General features: G+C 32.7%; 2 protein-coding genes across 3 annotated transcripts; one reads left to right on the top strand and one right to left on the bottom strand.

The window, feature by feature from the left end:
• Positions 1-5,290: 5,290 nt before the first annotated feature.
• On the bottom strand, positions 5,291-14,460 carry LOC108323695 (calmodulin calcium-dependent NAD kinase-like). 2 transcript variants are annotated; one of them, XM_052875090.1, is made up of 9 exons: positions 14,273-14,460; positions 13,415-13,660; positions 13,100-13,329; positions 12,892-12,956; positions 12,572-12,757; positions 11,963-12,101; positions 6,081-6,409; positions 5,854-5,998; positions 5,291-5,768 (listed from the first exon to the last, which is right to left on the bottom strand). In XM_052875090.1, the coding sequence occupies exons 2-9, from the start codon at positions 13,623-13,625 to the stop codon at positions 5,514-5,516; spliced, it is 1,560 nt and encodes a 519-aa protein (XP_052731050.1). In that variant the 5' UTR covers positions 13,626-13,660; positions 14,273-14,460; the 3' UTR covers positions 5,291-5,513. The 2 variants fall into 2 exon arrangements, with proteins under 2 accessions (XP_052731050.1, XP_052731049.1); XM_052875089.1 differs by having other exon boundaries at positions 13,415-13,650.
• Positions 14,461-14,969: 509 nt separating this feature from the next.
• LOC128195795 (protein SIEVE ELEMENT OCCLUSION B-like) lies at positions 14,970-17,517 on the top strand. The gene is made up of 5 exons (XM_052874468.1): positions 14,970-14,984; positions 15,032-15,327; positions 15,424-15,518; positions 15,705-15,835; positions 17,269-17,517. The coding sequence occupies exons 1-5, from the start codon at positions 14,970-14,972 to the stop codon at positions 17,515-17,517; spliced, it is 786 nt and encodes a 261-aa protein (XP_052730428.1).
• The last annotated feature ends 4,788 nt before the right edge of the window (positions 17,518-22,305 follow it).

Below are 22,305 nucleotides of genomic sequence, written 5' to 3'. Positions count from 1 at the left end.
AACATTAATAAATAACATTTTATATTACTTTAATAACTATGGGCATTTTGGTAATCTTTAATTTCTACCAATTAAATTAATTTTTTAAATCTGTCACATCAATCAAATCCTACACTAATTCTCACAAACTTTACTTCCAAATTTACTCTCAATTACCCACAAATCCACTCAAAAAAACAACAAAAAAATTACCCTAAAAAATCCACTCAAATCCCTTCAAATCATCTCCCCCAAATCACTACAAAAGAACAAAGCCTAATGTCGTGTTCGCTTTAAGGTATTTACTGTTGTTGATGATTTGCAATGATGGATTTCTATTGAGTTTTATGTTCGTTTTGATAAATTTGCGGGCGATGAAAAGAGTAGATTTGCGGGATGAAGTAAATTTTCAATCTTCTCTACCCAGCGCAGATTTGTAAGGAATTGTTATAAATTCCAATTTTACCCTAATGTATTTGATTGAAATAGATTCTTAGCATCAACATGAATATTAATATTAATATTAATATTAACATTAATAATATTAATATTAATATTAATAAAATAAATAATAAATAATAATATATTATTATTATTATTATTAATTTAATTTTTTACTCTTTACAAATATTTTTATAATTAAATATAATATTAATAATTATCATTTTATATTATTTTAATAACTAAGGGTATTTTGGTAATCTTCAATTTTTATCAATTAAACAAATTTTTTTATTTGTCACATCAATCAAATCCTATACTATTTCTCACAAACTTTACTTCCAAATCCATTTTCAATTACCCACAAATACACTCAAAAAAACAACAAAAAATTACCCTCAAATCCACTCAAATTCATTCAAATCATCTCCCCCAAATCCCTACAAAAGAACAAAGCCTAATTGTTTTAAAGGATTTATTTGACTTTATTATCTATGTCATTCATTATTTTGATTGATATTTCTCTCTTTAATTTCGTGACTATATGAGCACACGACGACAAAACGTGGTTATTGAAAAGAGCCACGAGTTTTGATTGTCAAAAACAAATCACAAATGTTTGTATTAAACTCCATGAAACATGACGAACAAAAGTATGTGGTTTCACACGTAATAAATACTTTGGCGTGTACAAATATGAAAATTAACGTTTTCTTTCCTCCCTTTCTCACCTTCGTCCCCCTTTTCTCTCATCCCATGATAAAATAAAACAAAAACAAATACAACATTTAATGAGACTGGTTAACTTTTTATTAACGTTGTGATATGACTCCATTAAAAATAACAGTAAAATGGATTAATACAATTTAACGTAATAATGACACTAAATGTCACATTTCTTAATAAAAACTTGATGTTATGATTACTTTTATAATTTAGAGCATATTGGGTAGAAAATAGTTTTTTCTAACCTTTTGAGTTGAGAAATATTTCTCTTATCTAATTTTTCTTTGAAAAAGATAAAAATAACATCACTCCTAAAAAATAAATTATACGTCTAATTTTTCAGAGTGAGAAAGTGAAAATTTAAAATCTAACTAAAATGATTTTTTATTAAGAAAATACATTATATATATATATATATATATATATATATATATATATATATTAATATATATGATAGAAATTGTTTAGAATATATCCACGTGTTCATGAATTTTGAAAGCGTATTTGAATTACCATGATTTTATTATTAATTCTTATCTTACTATTTTATTTGCAATTTATTTGTTCTTTTCACAAGTTTTATAAACCGAACGTTAACAGAGGATTTTGTTATTTTTATGATACGTGCATATTTTCCTAAAACGAAAAAAAAAAATCACTCCCCCTAGACTTAGATTAAGTCTCATTGTCACTGTTGCTTTTGAAGAATGTTCTTCAAATTCCTTGATGTTGCAGACCTCTTGAAAAATTGTTTCTTCATGTTTTTTGTTTACATTTAATTAAATGATATTTTAAAAAGCAAATATTTGTTCATTAATTTGTCTATGGTAGGTCCTGCACTGTTTTAACGATCATTCGACACGTATAAGGGATCAGTGAAGGTTATGTTTCATGTACGGGTCATTTATATTGGCAAAGGTAAGTCAATTTACTGTACGTATGATGTGACTACTAGTGTACGTGTGATGTGATTACTAGTGTACGTGTGATGTGACTACTAGGAGACAAGATCACGCGTTTGATGCAATTAATTTTGCTTGCACAAAAACAGTTTCTAACGCGTAGTGAGAACGTGAACTATGATTTTTTTAATTTTTTAGTCCCACAATTACTCCACCCTACGTATTAATATGACGTAATCACTAAATTTAGTTAATGAGTTAAGCATAGAGAGTAATTATAAATTAATACAAAGACTATTAAGATACTATATATCGTTTTTACTTTCCTTTTAAAAATTTCATTTCCAAACCAAATACAATATCTAAGATATATTAGCCTCTTGGTACCAACCATTTCGGTTCCAGCAAATACTACTTTATTTTAAATCCTTCATACTTTAACACGATAATGAAAAAAAATTAGGTTAAATATATTTTTAATTTTTAATTTTTTTAAATTGAAATTTATTTTTATTTTTATTTTTGTTTTTAAATTTTTAAATTGAATTGATATAATTTTTATTATTTAATTATTCTATTTTTTTATATATTAAATATATTTTATATTAATGTTTGAGTTGTTTATATTATTTGATATGTTTTTGTTTTAATGTTAACTAAAACCACTTTTGATAAATTAAAATAATTTGATTAAAATGATTATATTAATTTATTTTTAAAATTTGAAAATAAAAATATATCAAATTTTACACAATAAAAAGTTTCAATTTTGTATCAACATTAATAAATTTAAAACATATTTAAGCTTTTAAAAGTTTAACCACGATAAAGATTGTTCTAAATCTTCCCCAATTTGTCAGAAAAATCTAAAGGGCCTATTGTTAAATTAGTTTCTTAATTAAAGGTTTTAATGCATTGAATATATTAGTTTGTTCTTAATAAAAAGTACTTTTAGAGAAAACAATGTATGCATTGCATGTCTAAAAAGTTTTATCAGATTATTATAATCTGTCATATATAGTAAATTTGTTAATTTTACAATAACGCTCTTTAAAATATTATGGTAATCATAAATTTGACTGGTTTACCTATCAGTCTATAAAATAGTAAATCATATTAAGAAAGTTTAAGTTTTTGTTTTACAGCAAACAAAATTGTGAGATAAATACAAACCCTTTCGTGTTTATCATTTAACCTTTACTCTGAGTTTAAGTTTGATGAATAAAAAACTTATAACATCAAAGAAATCGTTTTTTATATAATTGTGGAATATTTATCATAAAAATATAAAGTTTAATAAAAAAAGTTATACACGAATTAAAAAAATATAATTATAAAAATGTTTTAATCAATAGGGTGACATCTTAATTTGTAGGCTTATTATTGTATTTAGGAAAAAATTATCTGATATCTCCTTCAAATTATCTTCCGATTATATTAGGAATAGTGGACGGAGTTAACTAATTAATTATTTAATGGCAAGAACCTACGCACGCTGCAACGTCGCCATCGTGTCTACACTGTGGAATAGACATGTAATGTGCATTATTATGTTGAAGTTGTACTAAAACAATGCATTTAATATGAGCTTTCGGAATTTTCCTCCAAAACTCCAATCATTATTTTTCACGTGTCTATTATTCCACATTAGGTAAATGCCTTCTTTTTTAAACTCATTGCACACATGCCATTTTTCTACTCAATCTGCCTGTAAACACTAATTTCAAATCCCTATTTCTAATTTACTGCGCCACGCTTCTCATCACTAATCTTTTCTTACTGTATATGTTAACCCCCAACGTCTATGATATACATGTTCTTTTTAAAAGTATGTTTTTTAAACAGATAACGAACAAAAATGTATAAGTAACTTAAACTAGTTTGGTTCATTATTTTATTACATTTTTTTATCGTAGTTTATATATATATATATATATATATATATATATATATATATATATATATATATATATATATATATATATATATATATATATATATATATATTCTCTAAATTCACTTTTAAGATTCTGATATAAGAATGTTATTATTAGGTACTTAGTTTTAGTTTTAAATAAAATAAGTTAATTAAGTTACATTAATCTGTATTGGATTACATGTATCATATGGTTTGAGTTGTATACAGTTATGGTGTATTGTTATTTAATTTGGATATACTATTTTAAGGATTAAATATATTTTTATTTTTTAAACTTTGACATAAAATTGATTATTTTAAATATTGATATATTTTAGTTTTTAAACTTAAAACAAAAAATGAATATAATTTTTTTTATTAATATTAAACTTTTTTAACGTGTCAAATATTTTATGTTAACATTTAAATTGTTTGTATCATTTGACTTGTTCTTATATAAAAAAATTATTAATGTAATTAAGTTAAAAGTATTATTTTTATTTTTTAAATTTTGGGAATAAAGTATACCTGTTTCAAATAGGAAGCAATTTGAATTTGTCATTTCTATAAAGATATTTAACTTTTAATTTAATTGAAATTAAGTTATAAAAACCATCGAGATATATACTTGGTGTTTTGGATGGTTAAAAAAGTGAAAAAAAAAAATTAAAATAATGGTGATCGAAATCATATTTGAAACCTAAAACGGTGTAAATTTAAATTGATAAATGTGAACTTTCAAGTAAGGAAGTATATCGTTAAATTTATGGCTTTAGAATTAAGCAAAAGATATGTTTAAACAATCTTTTTCTTCTAAGCCAATTAATGCTCAATCACTATGGTCAAAAGATCAACATCATACTCAGCAAACTCAGGAAGCAGATCACGCTCAGATAAGTTACCAACTAAACTAATCTTCTGTGCCTTTAATTATTTTCTCACGTTTTGCCTTATAGCTAATATTTGCTTTTGATTTTTTCCGAATAAAAAAAGGTGCTTTTGATTCAAACCTATATAACTGATGTAATAAAAGACATGGAGTAGTGAATGACACACTAACTAGAGGATTTTTCTGTATTGTTTCAGATGAGGCAGAATATTATCGCAAGCTTAAAAGGCTTTTCCAAAGTCCCACTGAAATAATTGAAGTGTTAAAGTTTATGATTTTCAACAAGATGCTCCTCAGCCTCTGTTTCATGGCGCTACCAAGACCACGGTTCGTTATTTCTTGTTTAGGTTATACTTTTTGTTTAAAAATAAGAATGCACTTTAAGGCACATTTTAAATTTTTAAGACGTAAAATAAAGATAAAAAAGGTCCCTTTTATAACTCCTCTATCTACCATTCATTTAAAACAACTGGAAATTTGTCCATGACAAAGAAAGAAAATGATTGTGACATTTTTGCTCAAGTCAATATTGTGCTCTCTAAGTAATAATAGGATCAAAGAAGGGTAATTTGGACCACCAAAACCTCAGGCTGAAATGCATAACATCGGACAACCTATAGAAAGGACAAAACTATCTCTTAAAAGATAAGGACGATTATTACTCCTCTGATAACAAACACTCATGATTTTCTGATTTCTCAATAGCCTCCTTCAATTCTTTTTGGTCTTCTATTCTTGAGGGTGCTAAAATCATTTCTTGCCAAATGGAACCGGGTTCCATGATGATGTTTGATTCCTTGTAGAGATTATAAATGCAATTCGCTTCAACATTTAAATTGGCTATCCTCTCCATGCATTTAAAATGTTGAGGATGCACCAGTAAATCTTCACCACCATCTTTCCAACCTATTAGCTACAATATATTCCAAAAGTTATTTTAATGACATGGGACAATAAAACAAAATTTTCATAATGTAATTAAAATTGTTAAAATTTACCTTTGGTGGATGATCAATCGCATTTGTAAAATAAAGTCTAGCATTATCTACAAGCTCACAGTAGTCTGGAAATGCACGGGCAAAATTTTGGTGAGATTTTAGTTGTGCACTCACCCTGACTGCTCTTCCTGTTACAACAACTCTCCTGTAAAAATTCCAATGTGAAAGGTTAATTGTTAAATTTACAAAATCAATTAGTTAATTAGTAACTTAGTATGCATGTATACCTGATGGCTCTAACAATTGCAATGTAACTGTCACAAACCGCACCCACTAACTCAATCCTATAAGGTTGTCGAGTGCTTGTTTTCCCGGTAGAAGTTTCCCCCTGTTCATCTGTAATCTCTTCCCAATATTTCTCATCAGCCGTCCCATCATCATTTGTGTGATAGCCTCTTCCAATTCTATATTTGCATCTATGAACATTTCTGGCCATTGCAATGGTCTGTCGTACAAATGGTTCCCATGACATGGTACCATCCATAATTACATCTCGACCTTCATTTAATGCAGTCACGAGGAGGGATTCTGCAGCACGAGTGGAATTCTCATGTACCTGTTCAGATTTTTGATAAACATAGAACGACCATTAGTTATAAATAAGAAACAAGGATCTTGTTAAAATGTAAACCAAAACTACATAACGACTTTAACTGTCTAATGACAGTTCTCCTACTCTGTACATGATAGGTTTCCAATAGGGAAAACTAATCAAGAACACTCTTCACACAAGCAACAGAGAAAAACAGAAGAGAAAAAGAATAGTATCGTGTATTATTCACAAAGAAATACACAGAGATGATACAAGAGGCTTAACCCTCCTCCACAGGACTTAACCTGTTAACCAACTAACTGTCAACAAACGTACCACATCCAACTAACCAACTCCTATTTATACTAACACCTCATTAGTACCCTTAACTGTGCGAATGTTAATTACCCACAGCTAACCACTCTAACTCACCCTCCTATTTCTCCTCTCATATACAATCCACCCCTGTTTATCCTTATTTCTATCAATACCTGCCTCCTGAAGTCCAACCTTGTCCCCAAGGTTGAAGTCAGGGTATTGTTCCCTGATTGTAACTTCATCTTTCCAAGTTGCACCATCTGGGCCTCCTACCTGCCACTCTATCAGCAGCTGTGGCACTTCCACATCACCTTGTTTTATTTGCCGCTTTCCCAACACAGTCACTGGCCAGAACGATGGCCCCTCTCCTTGTAGCTCCTGCGGCAGCTCTTTCTCCACCCCTTGCGTGCCTACAGCTTTTTTTAACTGTGAAACGTGGAAGACGGGGTGTATCCTTGCTGTCTCTGGAAGCTGCAGCTTGTATGTTACCTCCCCAACCTTCTGAACTATTTGAAAAGGACCGAAATACCTGGCTGCCAACTTTGAGTGAAGTCTGGTTGGCATTGAAGACTGCCTATGGGGTCTTATCTTCAAAAAAACCCAATCTCCCACTTCAACATTCGCTGGTCTTCGCCTCTTATTTGCATGTTGCACCATCAATTCCTGGGCCCTCTCCAAATGAAACCGCAATTGTCTCAACGCTTCATCACGATTTTGAAGCTCCTGGCTCACTGCTTCTACCAGAGTCTCTCCCGGAATAAATCGATGTAGAGAGGGGGGTGGTCTCCCATAAATTGCTTCAAACGGAGTGCACCTTATAGCCCCCTGAAAGCTGGTGTTATACCAGTACTCCGCCCACGGTAAAACTGCCATCCACCCTTTTGGTTGCTCCGAGCAAAAGCATCGAAGATATCCCTCCAACACCCGATTCACCACCTCTGTCTGCCCATCCGTTTCGGGGTGATACGCGGTACTCATTTTTAGTTGCGTCCCCTGCCCTTTGAATAATTCCCTCCAAAAAATGCTAAGAAATAATGGATCCCGATCACTCACGATGGACTGAGGTACCCCATGCAACCGGACGACTTCCCGGATGAACACTTCCGCCACTGTTCTGGCTGAGTAAGGATGTTTAAGCGGAAGGAAATGAGCGTATTTGCTCAAACGGTCTACAACCACCAATATCGCATCGTACCCCTGTGATTTCGGTAGCCTCACAATAAAGTCCATGCTCAACTCTTCCCACACAGCATTCAGAATTGGCAACGGCTGTAACAGCCCTTGAGGAGAAGAAGAGAGATATTTATGTTGTTGACATACAACGCACCTGGCTACAAACTCCGTCACATATTTCTTCATTCTAGCCCAATATAAGGATTGGGCTATGCGCCTGTAAGTTCGGTAGACCCCTGAGTGGCCTCCGATCTGTGTTACATGAAATTCGGCTATTAATTTGGGAATCCATTTTGATTGCGCCGACAGCACCAATCGGCCCTTATGGTGTAGCCTCTCATGTTCTAGGGTGTACGCTGGGTGGGTATTAGGGTCCCTCTTTATATCTTCCATTACTCTCTGTAAGAAGTCATCATTTTCTACTTCTCGCACCACCTCCTCAAAATCCTGCCAGAAGGGTCTAGCCACCATGCCCAGTTCTTTTCCTTCATCCTCTTTCCCCTCGTATTTTCTAGACAGGGCATCTGCAGCTTTATTCGCAGCCCCTGATTTGTAAACTATATCGAAGTCGTATCCCAACAACTTTGCGATCCAATCTTGTTGATTTTGTGTGGTAATACGTTGCTCCAGCAAATGTCGGAGGCTTTTTTGATCGGTGTGAACGATGAATTTCTGTCCGACGAGGTAAGGCCTCCAATGTTGTATGGCCAACACTAGGGCCATTAATTCCTTCTCATATATCGACTTGCTCAACCTCCCCTCGGATAACACCTTGCTAAAATAGGCTATGGGTCTCTTCTCCTGCATCAAAACTGCCCCCACTCCTCGACCGGAAGCATCACATTCGATGTGGAAGGACTGCTTAAAATCGGGCAGTGACAAGACGGGTGTTGTCGTCATAGCCTTCTTCAACGTCTTCCAAGCCTCCTCTGCCTCCGCGTTCCATGTGAACCCACCTTTCTTTAGCAGCTCTGTCAGAGGTCTGGCTATTTTTCCGTAATCTCTGACGAATCGACGGTAGTATCCGGTCAACCCCAAAAACCCTCTCAAGCTCTTCACTGTTCTCGGTCTTTCCCACTCCACTATGGCCTTTATTTTATCGTCGTCCATTTCCACACCATTGCTTGAAATGACATGTCCCAAATATTTAACTTGAGTTTGCCCGAATTCACTCTTCCTCCGGTTAGCCACCCACTGCTCTCGCTTTAACGTCGACAGTACACTCGCTACATGCTCGAGATGTTCTTTCCATTTACGACTATAGATCAGTATGTCATCGAAGAACACCAAGACATACTTTCGCAAATAGGGTCGGAGAAGACTGTTCATTGCGCTTTGAAACGTCGCCGGCGCGTTGGTGAGTCCGAACGGCATCACTACGAATTCGTAGTGCCCTTGGTGTGTTTGAAAAGCCGTCTTCTCAATGTCCTCCTCGTGCATGCGTATTTAATGGTATCCGGCCTTCAAATCAATTTTGGAGAAGAAAGTCCCTCCTTTCAACTCGTCCAGCAACTCCTCGATGACGGGAATGGGAAATTTGTCTGGCACCGTCGCGCGGTTGAGTGCCCGGTAGTCTACACAAAAGCGCCAGCTGCCGTCTTTTTTCTTCACCAGAATTACAGGACTCGAATAAGGACTGTGACTTGGTCGGACCACCCCTGTCCGGAGCATCTCGACGATCTGCTGCTCTATCTCGGCCTTCATCATGTGCGGGTACCGATACGGTCTGACGTTGACGGGGTCACTTCCTTCTTTAAGTGTTATCCGATGCTGCATGCCTCTGCTAGGTGGCAAGCTGGTGGGCTCAGCAAACACCACGTCATATTGGCCTAGAAGCTTCTCCATTTCATCCTTCTGCGTTTCCGTAAGGCCCACATATTTCTGGCCGCTATTTTGGGCCTCAATGGAGCCCAATTCCCAAACCATCATCCAAGCTTCTGCATTGTTTATTTTTAATAAAGCCTCGGGTCCCACCACCTTACGTTCCAACTTTCACAGTTATCTTCTTCCCACCTTGCCTATAGACCATCGTCAGTTTTCCCCAATCTACCGTCACCTCCCCCAGCTTCTTCAGCCACTCAATTCCTAGGATTATTTCCACTCCCCCGAGCTCAAAAAGGTAGAATTGTTCTACAATTTCGGTGCCCCCCAACTCCAATACTACTTGCTCACAGCACCTGCTAATCTTTTTCTTCTGACCGTCCCCCAATCTTACGAAATAAGGGTGGGTTTCCCTTACTGCCATACCCAGTTCCTCCACCAAACATCGGCTGATAAAGTTGTGGCTCGCGCCACTGTCAATCAGAACAAGCACCTCTCTTTGTCCTATTCGCCCCTTTAATTTCATTGTTTTGGGAGTAGTTAAGCCCCCCGCCGACAGGGCCGATAATTCCATTCCAGCGAGATTCACTTCTGTTTCTGTTTCGCCTCCTTCTTCCTCCTCCTCGTCCACCATGATCAACATTCGAAGTCCTCGTTCTGGGCATCTATGTCCCAGGCTGAACGGATCTCCGCATCGGAAACATTTTCCCTCCTCTCTCCTTTTCAAATACTCAGAATACGGCAAGCTACGCGGGCCCCGTTCTCTTCCTTCGCCGATGGTTCTGGCGGCGCCGCCTCCGGGGGTCGCCTCTTTCTTCACGGAACCGACACTTTCTGCGTTCCCCCCTCGTCCTTGCGTTACACGACTGGTTTCATATCTTGTCATTGCCTTCGTCGCCCCTCCCCAAGAATTATGATTCTTGGTCGACTGTTAAACACAACTTTTGTACGTCCCGCGCAACTCGTATGGCGGTCATTAGATCTTGCGGATCATGTGGTCTCACTTGGTCACTCACCTCCTCCTGTAGTCCGGCCATGAAATATCCCAGGAGCTGTTCTTCAGGGATCCTCGTCGTCTGTCCTACCAACACCTCAAAATCCCGAACATACCCGCTCACCGCACCCACCTGTTTAATAGCGGCCAGCCTCTCATAGACGGACCCTCTTCCCCCTTCTCCGAACCTGATCACCATCGCCCTCTTCAACCCTTCCCAAGAATTGTTCTTGGTTTTCTCCCTCCAGAAACGAAACCAATACGCTGCATACCCCTCCAAGCTGATGAAAGCCAATTGCAATTTCTCGTCTTCCGCCACCTTCTGCACTTCAAAGAACTTCTCCGCTCTACTAATCCAAATCATTGGGTCGCCCCCTTCAAAGCCCGGCAATTCTACCCTTTTCCTCCAATTAGAGAATCCTTCTTGATTTCCCTCTCGATTTCCCTCTCCTCTTCTTTCTCTATTTCCTTCGAGGCCACCTCCATTGTCATTCACCGACGATTCACTGCCCCCTTGACGGTAACCGTTTGGGTCGCGATTGCGATCTCCCAACATCTTCAGTATCACTTGTACATCCTGACGCATGGCTTCATAATTCTGTCTTAAGGCTCCTGTTTCATGTCGCAAGTACGTCGTGTCAGCCTTCGTTTCTGCCACTGCTATTTCCACCGCTTCCAACTGACCTTCTACTGCCACCACTCTTCCCTCCATTATCATCGAATAACGTCTCTCACTTCTAGTAGATCCGGCAGGTCAGACCAATTGATAGGTTTCCAATAGGGAAAACTAATCAAGAACACTCTTCACACAAGCAACAGAGAAAAACAGAAGAGAAAAAGAATAGTATCGTGTATTATTCACAAAGAATTGAATACACAGAGATGATACAAGAGGCTTAACCCTCCTCCACAGGACTTAACCTGTTAACCAACTAATTGTCAACAAACGTACCACATCCAACTAACCAACTCCTATTTATACTAACACCTCATCAGTACCCTTAACTGTGCGAATGTTAATTACCCACAGCTAACCTCTCTGACTCACCCTCCTATTTCTCCTCTCATGTACAATCCACCCTGTTTATCCTTATTTCTATCAGTACATATATGGGCTTCTTTATTAATGAGAAATATATCGTTTTTCTCTATTATCTGCGTTACTCTTTTCTTCGCCATCTCTCTCCTTTCCCATAACTTTCTACAGCACCAACACTTAAGTTAAAAAAAATATATAATTACAACCTGAAAGTCTTCACATAGAAGCATACCGATTCAGAAATTTTTAGCTGTTCCATATAATCAAAAGGTCGGTCTGCTGTATTAAGGGTCTTATATACTTCATCTGCGTGTTTAAAGGCATCTGCTTCAACAATCACATGATTCGTAGCTACTTGTAACCAAAATGCTCTGCAAAACCATTGTATAATTATAAATAATCAAATTTATAAAGTAAAGCCAGCATAAATAATCTTATTTAAATTTATAAAGTCAAGTTGTAAGAAAAAAATATTTTCATAGTTGAATATTAAATAATAAATTCTATCTACAATGTTGTAGTTCTCACCGCTAACAGATTTTATACTATAACAAAAGAGTCACTACATGCGTAAAGAAAATTATTCAGTAATACAACTGTTTGCTTTATATGTTATGGGTGGACTGGTAGGTATTAATAGATGACTGTATTTATGGATAAAAATTGAAGGATGCAAGAAGCAACTGCATTAGTGAATTGTATTTACAATGATGTAATTCTTACCTATGCTTAATGCTATAGTATAATAAAGCATCAAGTCTAAAAAAACCATTTATTTTTTATATGCTATAGATGGAAATTTTATAAAACAAACAATTTTATAATAGGTCGAGAGGGTTACTCTTTAAGAATTGCATCACGAATGGTGCTTTTTCCCGCACCCATGCCTCCTCCCATTAAGAGGAGTACAGGACTTCTGTTTACCGGTATCATTTCTTGACCATGCAGTGCTTTCATTTCTTCTATCAACGTTGAAAATATTCTGGTCATTTTCAACTCCTTTGATAATCTTTTGAATCTTTCTTCTCTGCCAAAGTATTAGGTACAACAAATATTTAAATAAATAATAATGCATTTCTCACATATTTAGAAGAAATTTATGTTCTTAAAATTTCAAAAACTTAATAAAAATGGTAAGGATTAAAGAAAATAAAATTTTACCTTGTAGCTGTCAATGCTATTTCTCTTAGCTTTGTCGTCGTCGAGGAAGACTCCGGGTTTATAGCCTGCAATCAACCAATAAAAAAATGGAATCATTAATATAGTAAGTTGAAAAGATAAGCATGAAAAGAATATGATGCTTTACTGTACTAGGAAAGCTAACATGAAATTTTTTTTAAAAAGTAAGAAAAATAAATGAGATTTCTACTTTATTAACGACAGTTGCAACTTCATCCCAGTAGAAGGAAAAATAACTCAGAATACATCTCTCGAATTCATGCTCCAGCTTTGTATACAGATGATCTACGTTATCTATGTTGCCATTGAAAATATACTCATACATTCTCTCATCGTATCCTTCAGATTTTTTCAAATACTGTTGAAGTAGTAGGCACAAGAATGGAACTTTTACAGGATCTTCAAATCCCAGCTGTCTTACTGCAAGCAAATGAATAACACATCATATAAAAAAAATAGCCAAAACATGTAGGGTAAAGGAATTCAAAACCCAAAACAAACTTACCAACATAGTGAGGGAAGCCTTCTATCATTTTGGATTTCTTTAGAGGAATGATCTTCTCGTTGTTGTTTTGTTCTTTCACCACTCTAGACTTGTTGTTTTGTTCTTTAGCCACTCTGGACCAGATTTGTTCTTTCACTCTGGACCAGTACGTGAAAGACAATGTGGTAGCAATTAAACCAGCGGAAACAATGAGAACATGTGACGACTTCATTTCCAGAACTGCCTCGTTAGACTGTCTTTTAGTAGCTTAAAAGAGAACAAACTTGGTCTCCATTAATATAGCATAAGAAAATAAAGAATTAAAAATAAAATCTGTTTAAAGAAAATAAGAAAATGAAACCAAGTCAGACTTATGACTACAATCTATTACATCCTAAAACTCAAAGGAAACGAAAAAGTGCAGAAACAGTACCTAATTAATTTCTAATCATTGCAGCAAAATTTAAAAGCATAACCTAAACTACTTTCAATCAAAACGAACACTTAAACATTTCATCAACTCATAACAATGTAAGAAACTAAGCAGAATTAATACAAGAAATATAAAAGCAACATGTTCAAACTAAAATTGAAGTAAACACCTAAAATCTAAATGCAAAATCAAATATTAGCACTAAATCACAAGCTATCAAATTGCACAAAACTAATTTCCAAAACAGCAGAAATCAAAACAATGGAAACTATCATTATCTAAACCATTTAACAATCTAAAATCACAACTGAAACAATAGAAAGCGTAAAAATAGAATTCCAAAAGAGAACCAGAATGTAAACGAGAACAGAACAAAGTGCACGAAATTAAAATTCATTGAAATGAAATGGAAGAAAAGCACGACCGAGACTACCACGGGCGCTCACCACCGTTATCGCTCGAGCAGAGTCCAAGATTACAGCAGAAACTACTCTAAAAAAACCTCAGAAAAAACCTAATCTCGCGATATCTCTCTATACCCTACTCTACTCACCACTGTCTAACACTGCACATTCACTACCCAGCACACACTGGTTAGAGAGAAAGCCCAACACAGAGAAAAGAAAAATGGAAAAAGCAGTTTGGCGCGCTACCGAAACAGCCCCTTTAGATTTTGTTTTTATTTAAAATTTTGATAATTTTTGTCTCTAAATTTTAAAATTAAAGCGATATAACTTTTTTAATTTAATTATGTTAGTTTTTATGTATTAAATAATATTTTATATTATTATTTAAATTGTTTATTGTTTATTCTGTTTTAGTTGGAAACATTTTTTTATAAATAAAAAATGTTTAAAATAATTTGATTAAAATAATTGTATTTATTTATTTATAAAATTTAGAGATTAAAATATAACAAATTTTACATAATAATAAATTTTAGTTTTGCATCAAAATTAATAAATTAAAAACATATTTAATCTTTTAAAAGTTTAACTATTTTGATAAACATTATTCTAAATCTTCTCCAATTTGTCAGGAAAATCTAAAGGCGTTATTGTTAAATCAGTTTATTAATTATAAAGGTTTTAATGCGTTGAATATATTAGTTTGTTCTTAATAGAAGTACTTTTAGAGAAAACAATGTATGCATTGCCAGTTTAAATAATTTTATCAGATTATTATACTTTTGGCTCCTCGCTCAGTATCAACCCACAGACCCTCTTGCCAAATCGGTGGCTATTCTGAAGCGTGTGCCATTGCTCACAAGGCCCGCAGCTCTTCAGAAGCATAGCCAAGCCATTACTGAGGTCAACAATTTGGTGAAAGCAACTCTGCAAGTGATTGAGGTAATCTTTGAGCTGGAGAAGCTTACCAGTTACGACATAAAGGATGTACCTGCTTTAGGGCTTGCAATAGAGCAAATCCCTGTTGATGGTCACTGGGTCATCATCACCATCGTCTCTGTAGTTACTCAGATTGATGGTCTCATCACTGAATCGTAAGTTACCTTCTTCTTACTTAATGCTTAATCGTTTCCTACATGTACAACCTTCCTTATTATTTTAATGAATGTATAATTTATTGATTGTTTAAGAGAGGATAAACACGAACTGTCTCACTACGGTCAAAAGATCAACATCATACTCAGCAAACTCAGGAAGCAGATCACGCTCTGTAGACAGCAGATAGGTTAGCAACTAAACTAATCTTCTGTGCCTTTAATTATTTTCTCACGTTTTGCCTTATAGCTAATATTTGCTTTTGATTTTTTCCGAAAAAAATGTGCTTTTGATTCAAACCTATATAACTGATGTAGTAAAAGGCAAGGAGTAGTGAATGACACACTAACTAGAGGATTTTTCTGTATTGTTTCAGATGAGGCGGAGTATCATCGCAAGCTTAAAAGGCTTTTCCAAAGTCCCACTGAAATAATTGAAGTGTTAAAGGTTCTGATTTTCAACAAGGATGCTCCTCAGCCTCTGTTTCATGGCGCTACCAAGACCACGGTTCGTTATTTCTTGTTTAGGTTATACTTGGTTATAAATAAGAACGCACTTTAAGGCACATTTTTAATTTTCAAGACATAAAATAAAGAAAAAAAGGTACTTTTTATAACTCCTCTATCTACCATTCATTTAAAACAAGTGGAAATTTGTCCATCAGAAAGAAAGAAAATGATTGTGACATTTTTGCTTAAGGCAATATTGTGCTCTCTAATAGGATCAAAGAAGGGTAATTTGGACCACCATAATCAGGCTGAAATGCATAAAATCGTACAAACTATAGAAAGGGACACAACTATCTCTTAAGATGGAGACCAAAATTACATAAATATATATATATATATATATATATAAGTATCAAAATTTATATGAAATGTTTTTTTTTCAAATGATCTAACTTATTGACAATATATTTACATGAAATATGTTAAATACTTTAAAAAAATACTTAATTAATTAGAAGTCCCTAATAAATTTTGGACATTTTTAATGAAGTCTTATTTGATATTTTATTTGCCTATTAAATATTCACATTTTTTTCTATTTCTTAATTGAATTATTACTGTTTAATTTGTTTGTTAATTTGTGAGGTAACTGTTATTTTGTCCTAATCATTTTGATTTCTTAACTCCAGCTTTAAGAAAAAAAATATAAAATTATATAGTTAATATAAAATGATATTGTTAATGTAAAACTTTTAATGTTTTTTTATTGTTTTCATAATAAAATATATTACCAATAACGATCACATTAATGATGGAGACTCTTACAATCCTTTGATAACATAGATAATGATATAGAGATTGATTATGTGGATAATGGAGAGAGCATGTCTTATTATTCCTTATAAGTTTGTAGTAAAAGTCTTAAGTCACTTGTTTTATAACAACACTATCCTTTTTATATTAATAATAAAATCTCCCATTTATTAACCCAAAAACAAATATATATGACGTCATCCAAAATAACAACCACATCAATTAATAAGGAAAAAGTTAAAAATAAATCAATTAAAAAGTATTTTTTAAAATATATCAATAAAATTTAATAGAAATTCAACCAAAAATATCAAAATGTATAATCTAATTGAAACTTAATTAAGCATTTCAAAAAGAAATATTTAGAGACAATTCTATCAATTTCACATATAAGTGAATTTATAAGAAAATTTGGTATATTTCTTAACCATTATGTAAATACTAAATTATTTCCTAGGACAATAACAGTCAGGATCCCGTGGTCCCAGTACGAAACCACGACTATTTTAAAAAAGAATAATATAAATATATTGGTAATGGACATCCGTTTCCTTCTTATATTTACATGCAAAAAAATAAAAGAAAAAAAAAATTTACGCATTATGAAGCGATGCTTTAAAGTATTAATGATTTACGCATATTATAGTTCCTAATGATGATTCATTTGTTGCTTGGTAGGTGGAGATGACGGTGCTAAAAAAGAAGAACGTGTACCTGTTTATTTCTTCCCTAGACATCACGGAAGAAGAGATTTCAGTACTACGACCTGTTTATGATTCGATTAAAACTAAGGAGAATTATAAGATTGTGTGGATTCCTATTGTGGAGGCATGGACCGAGCTGCTGCGCAAGAAATTTGAGGTTTTGAAAAGCAAGATGCCATGGTACGTGGTGCAGTACTCTGGAATCATAGCTGGATACAAGTAGATTAAGGAGGAATGGCACTTCAAAAAGAATCCTATGGTTGTGGTGTTAAGCACTCAAGGGAAGGTGCAACACTCCAACGCATTCCATTTGATTCAGGCTCATGGAACCAGGGCTTTCCCGTTTACAACTTTCAGTGAACAACAAATAAACAACAAAATCAATTGGGTTGGCTCTGTAGTAGGCAACATTCATCCCATCATAAACGGCTGGGTAAAATATATTCATTTCTCACAAAAGTACAAGATTTTATCATAATTCAACAGTATTTGTTTAAACTGTGATGTGATGTACGATACTTGTATGAACAGGTGGAAGGGCGGAAATACATTTTGTTCTATGGAGGGAAGGACAAAGAATGGATCCAACAGTTCAATAAGTACGCGAGTGCCCTTGCAAACGATGTGGCTGTAAAGGAGGCAAAGATTTCCATAGAGTTGTTTTGTGTGGAAAAGGAAGACAAAAGCCTGGCGAAGCGGTTTTGGAGTGGCATAGAGAGTTTGTTTGTGACTAAAGTTCAGAAGCCAGTTGATGCAGTGACCCAAGAAGTTCAAAAGATGCTTTCCTACAAGAATGAAAGCGGTTGGGCTCTCCTCAGTAAAGGGCCATCTGTGGTGACGAGTGCATGGAATCGCAGTCTTGAAGACAGTGGCGGAGTTTGAGAAATGGAAAGAAGGCATAAAAAAGGACTTTGGGTTATCCTTCAAAGAGTACCATGCGAAGATTGCGGCCACCACTCACCGTTGCTCACACCTTGAGATTCCTAATGTTGCAGGAAAGTTACCAGAGACCATCAAGTGCCCAGATTGTCCTAGGGTTATGGAGATTTTCATCAGCTATAAGTGCTGCCACAATGAGAATACCGCCAATGCCATACAATAGATTCAATGGGACTGCCTTGTTTTGTCAACGTGAGAGAGAGAGAGTGTGTGTGTATGAATACCTGATCCGTCTATCCTTTAGGATAACGTCCTACTTTCTCTATTAAAATAAAGATCTCTCTCTGTATCAAGATAAAAAAAAAAGTGTCTTAAGTTATGCTTTCTATGGAGCTTAATCATATCTTGCATTCAATTAAGTCTCCTATATTATTGTATTGCTGTGTTCCATCCATGATTGTGATTTTGTCTGTAATACAAATTTCCTGTCATTATTTTCATGATATTCTTGGAACACATTATATTCTTTTCATACAAATAATTTTTATATGTACAAAAGAAAAATAAAATAAAAAACAACCGAAGAGAAATGAATATAAAAAATTTATATGTCAAAATATCGTTATTCATTTTTCTTTGTGATGACTTCATTTACTTTTAGAGGAATGATAACAAAAATTACTTACTTTAACACCACTTTTTACTTTTTTTTTATAAAGTAATGATACCATAATACATTTATTTAACACAGATTACAAGGATAAAATAATAAAAGAAGTATAAATTTTTGTATTGTTTTAAAAAAGAAAAAAATAAAAAGTAAATAAAGATAGTGTCAAATTAATGTAAAATATTTAGGTGTGTTAAATAATTTAGTATTTTTCATGAATGAATGTTTAGAGTTTAAGGATTTTTCTTTGGCTGTATGTAACTATCATTATTATTTTATTCTTATATTATGTTGTCAAATAAATATAATGGACCTCAAAATATCATTACCCTATATACTACTTTTTACTTTTCTTTCATAAATATAATTTTTTATAACTATTTTACCTCTGTATTAATTGTCAGATAATTGTTAAATGGTATGAAATAATTTTTTTCTTTTCTTTTTTTTTCATTCCTGCACTTGACTATCTAGCATTTTTTCCATATTTTGTTTGAGCTTGTTTAATATTGGTAGACTCCTTTCTTTTTCAACTGTTCACCAACACTACAGTGTTTTAGGACTAAACAAACATCATCAATAATAAATGCTTAACTTTTCTTGTTTTATTGAATTGGCAACCATGACTTGCTATTATGTATGTTATATTTAGTAAAACATCGGTCAACTTTTGTATAAGAATTGTTGATTTTTAGCTTTGTTTAGAAATATAATGGTAGTGATGTATTATTAATTAAAACGAATTCTTACTATTATCATTAATATGTTTATTTTTTAAGCAAAAGTATTTAGTTTAAAATGAAAGACCATTTTTTTTAGACTATCCATCGTTCAATTAATCATAACGTCTCTCTATTAGTTAGTTAGCTAACACGTATGTAAGATAAATTTAGGAACAAGATTTTATCAAAATATAAACATTAATATGGGAGGATATATTTTTATTTAAATACTAAATATTTAAAATTTTATTGAGATTTATTTTAAAAGAGTTTTTTTTTTATATTAAAATGTTATTGTGGAAAATAATGAAATTACCATATACTAAGTTGTATATTTTATTAATTAGATATCTTTTTATTATTATTATAATATCTTAATTATTTATATAAATTTTAAGAGAAAAAATATAAAATATAATTAAATAATTTATACTTCTGCATATGAAGTATATGTTTCTTCTATTTTTTATTTATACGAAGGCGCATTACTTAAATTTGGGATAAAATAAAATTTTCTTGATATGTTAAGTCAAAGAACTTATAACTCAATGTTATTTCTTCAGTAAAAAAAATTGAATTAATGTTATTGAATAAAAGTTATAATGAGATATACCAGTAATTTAGTATACTCTGTAGCTTTTTTTTTTCTAAAATGAATTTAAAATTAAAATTTAAAATGAGGTAATTATCACTGTAAGAAAATAATTGAATGTAAGTAATTTTAGAAACAAAAAAAATAATTAGACACTATATTCATTAATTTAGATGTTATTTTATAAATTAAATGTTGTTAGTATTTAAAATGGTCTTTATAAATAAAAGATTATAATTTATTTATGAATTATAATCTAAATTGATCTCTAATATTAATTATCATAATTTTATTTAACAAAAAATTAGTGTTTAAATTAATTAGAAATCAATTTAAAATCAAGAATAATAAAGAGTTAAAATCTTTAAAATTATTAATTATTTTAATCTCTAAATTATTTATTATTTAATGATTTTTTTTAGTTAAATTTTACATTCATAAGGTTTCACTCTCATCTGAGTCTGCATGTATTTGACTTTTTCTTTAAAATTTCAGTGACTCTAGAACATTGGCTTTCCAGTGTGCTTTGTCCTCACTCGCACACTTTCCGGGAAAACTTCCCAGAAGGTCACCCATCCCTAAATTGCTCCAGGCTAAGCACGCTTAACCATGGAGTTCTTATGGGTCAGGCTACCGAAAAGCAAATGCATTTTGGTGATATGAGTAGCCCAATCAATTCCTTTAAGCTATCTTTCAACCGTATAGTCCCATACCTATACAGTCTCCAGATCCCTCTCATTCCGGTGTATGTCCGATTCGTCCATGTACCCCTTCCACTCGAAGCCTGCCAGGAGTCGCACTCCCCGCCCTCGTCAGTGCCCGGGCGTCACAGTTTCCATCACTCACCATTAACACCTCCATTGTCTCTTGTCAAATTGATTGTGTTGAGAATCTAAGTGTGAGTTTAAGTCCTACGTTGGATAGAAATAAGAAAGTAGAACATTATATAAAGATGAAAGACTCATTAATCTATTGTATTAAGATTTTGGGCAGAGAGTGATGTCAATATCTTATATGGTTGGACTCATATTTCATTTGGTATTGTGTCTCCTAGATAAATCTACTCCTTGATAGACCCAACATGTCTTCACTCGTGTCCTCCTTGCCCATGTTCTTCTCCAAATTGATTTTATTCATTTTGTTATCAAAACCCTAATTTAAGTATTGGTATATATTAATGCTTTATAAGTCACAAATAGAGTGAAGTAATAGAAATATGAATTGGATTTGAGAGAGTGTCAGAAAATCAAATGTGTTTTTAAGTTTCACATCACAAATATAGTGAAGTAATAGAAATATGGATTGAATTTGAGAGTATTGAAAAATCAAATGTGTTTTTAAGTTTCACGTAAAGTAACGTGAAAAAATGAATTCCTATAATATATTAATAATATATATATATATATATATATATATATATATATATATATATAAAAGATTCATAAACTTGTTTGTCTTAAAAGTTTAAGTTAGACTAATTGTATTGTTTATTTAGTGAACTTTCTCTCTATAAAATATCAAAATTAATGGATAGTTTTAGTGAGTGACTCATACAAATATAATATAAATATTTTATATTGAAAATATTTTTAACAAGAGACACCATAAATTTATTTTATAAAATTTTGAGTTAGAAACAGTGTAAATCCATTAAGTAGATTGGATTCAGATTTTGTGTTGATCATCCAATGAACCCCTCTCTAAAGTCCCATAAGTTTAAGTTTGAGTATTAGGCCCAGCTTTTTGATGGAATAATCCCTAAACGCTATGTTTTGTTTGGAGCAAATAGAAAAAAAAAGAAAACACTTTTGTATGAAATTGAGAAAATATTTACTTAGTTTGGTCAAAGAAAATATTAACATAGTTTGAGAAAATAGAATAATTAAAAATTTTATTTTTAAATTAAAAAAATTCTAAAATACATTTTAAATAATATTTTATGATTTAAAATTTTTCATCATTGTTAAATTATAATAAAATATGATATATTTTGTATTGTCAAAATATAATAAAATATTGTAAAAATATGATTAAATTTTATAGCGATTTTCAACTTATATTAATTTTTTATTTTTACAACAACATTAACATTTTCACAAACTACTTTTAATATATGAAATTTTGAAAATTATTTTTAATTGTTAAAAA

This window comes from Vigna angularis, chromosome 3 (assembly GCF_016808095.1).
Source record: "Vigna angularis cultivar LongXiaoDou No.4 chromosome 3, ASM1680809v1, whole genome shotgun sequence".
Lineage (NCBI taxonomy): Eukaryota > Viridiplantae > Streptophyta > Magnoliopsida > Fabales > Fabaceae > Vigna > Vigna angularis.
Note: the sequence above shows the minus strand (reverse complement) of the source record. Positions and strands in the feature narration are given on the sequence as shown.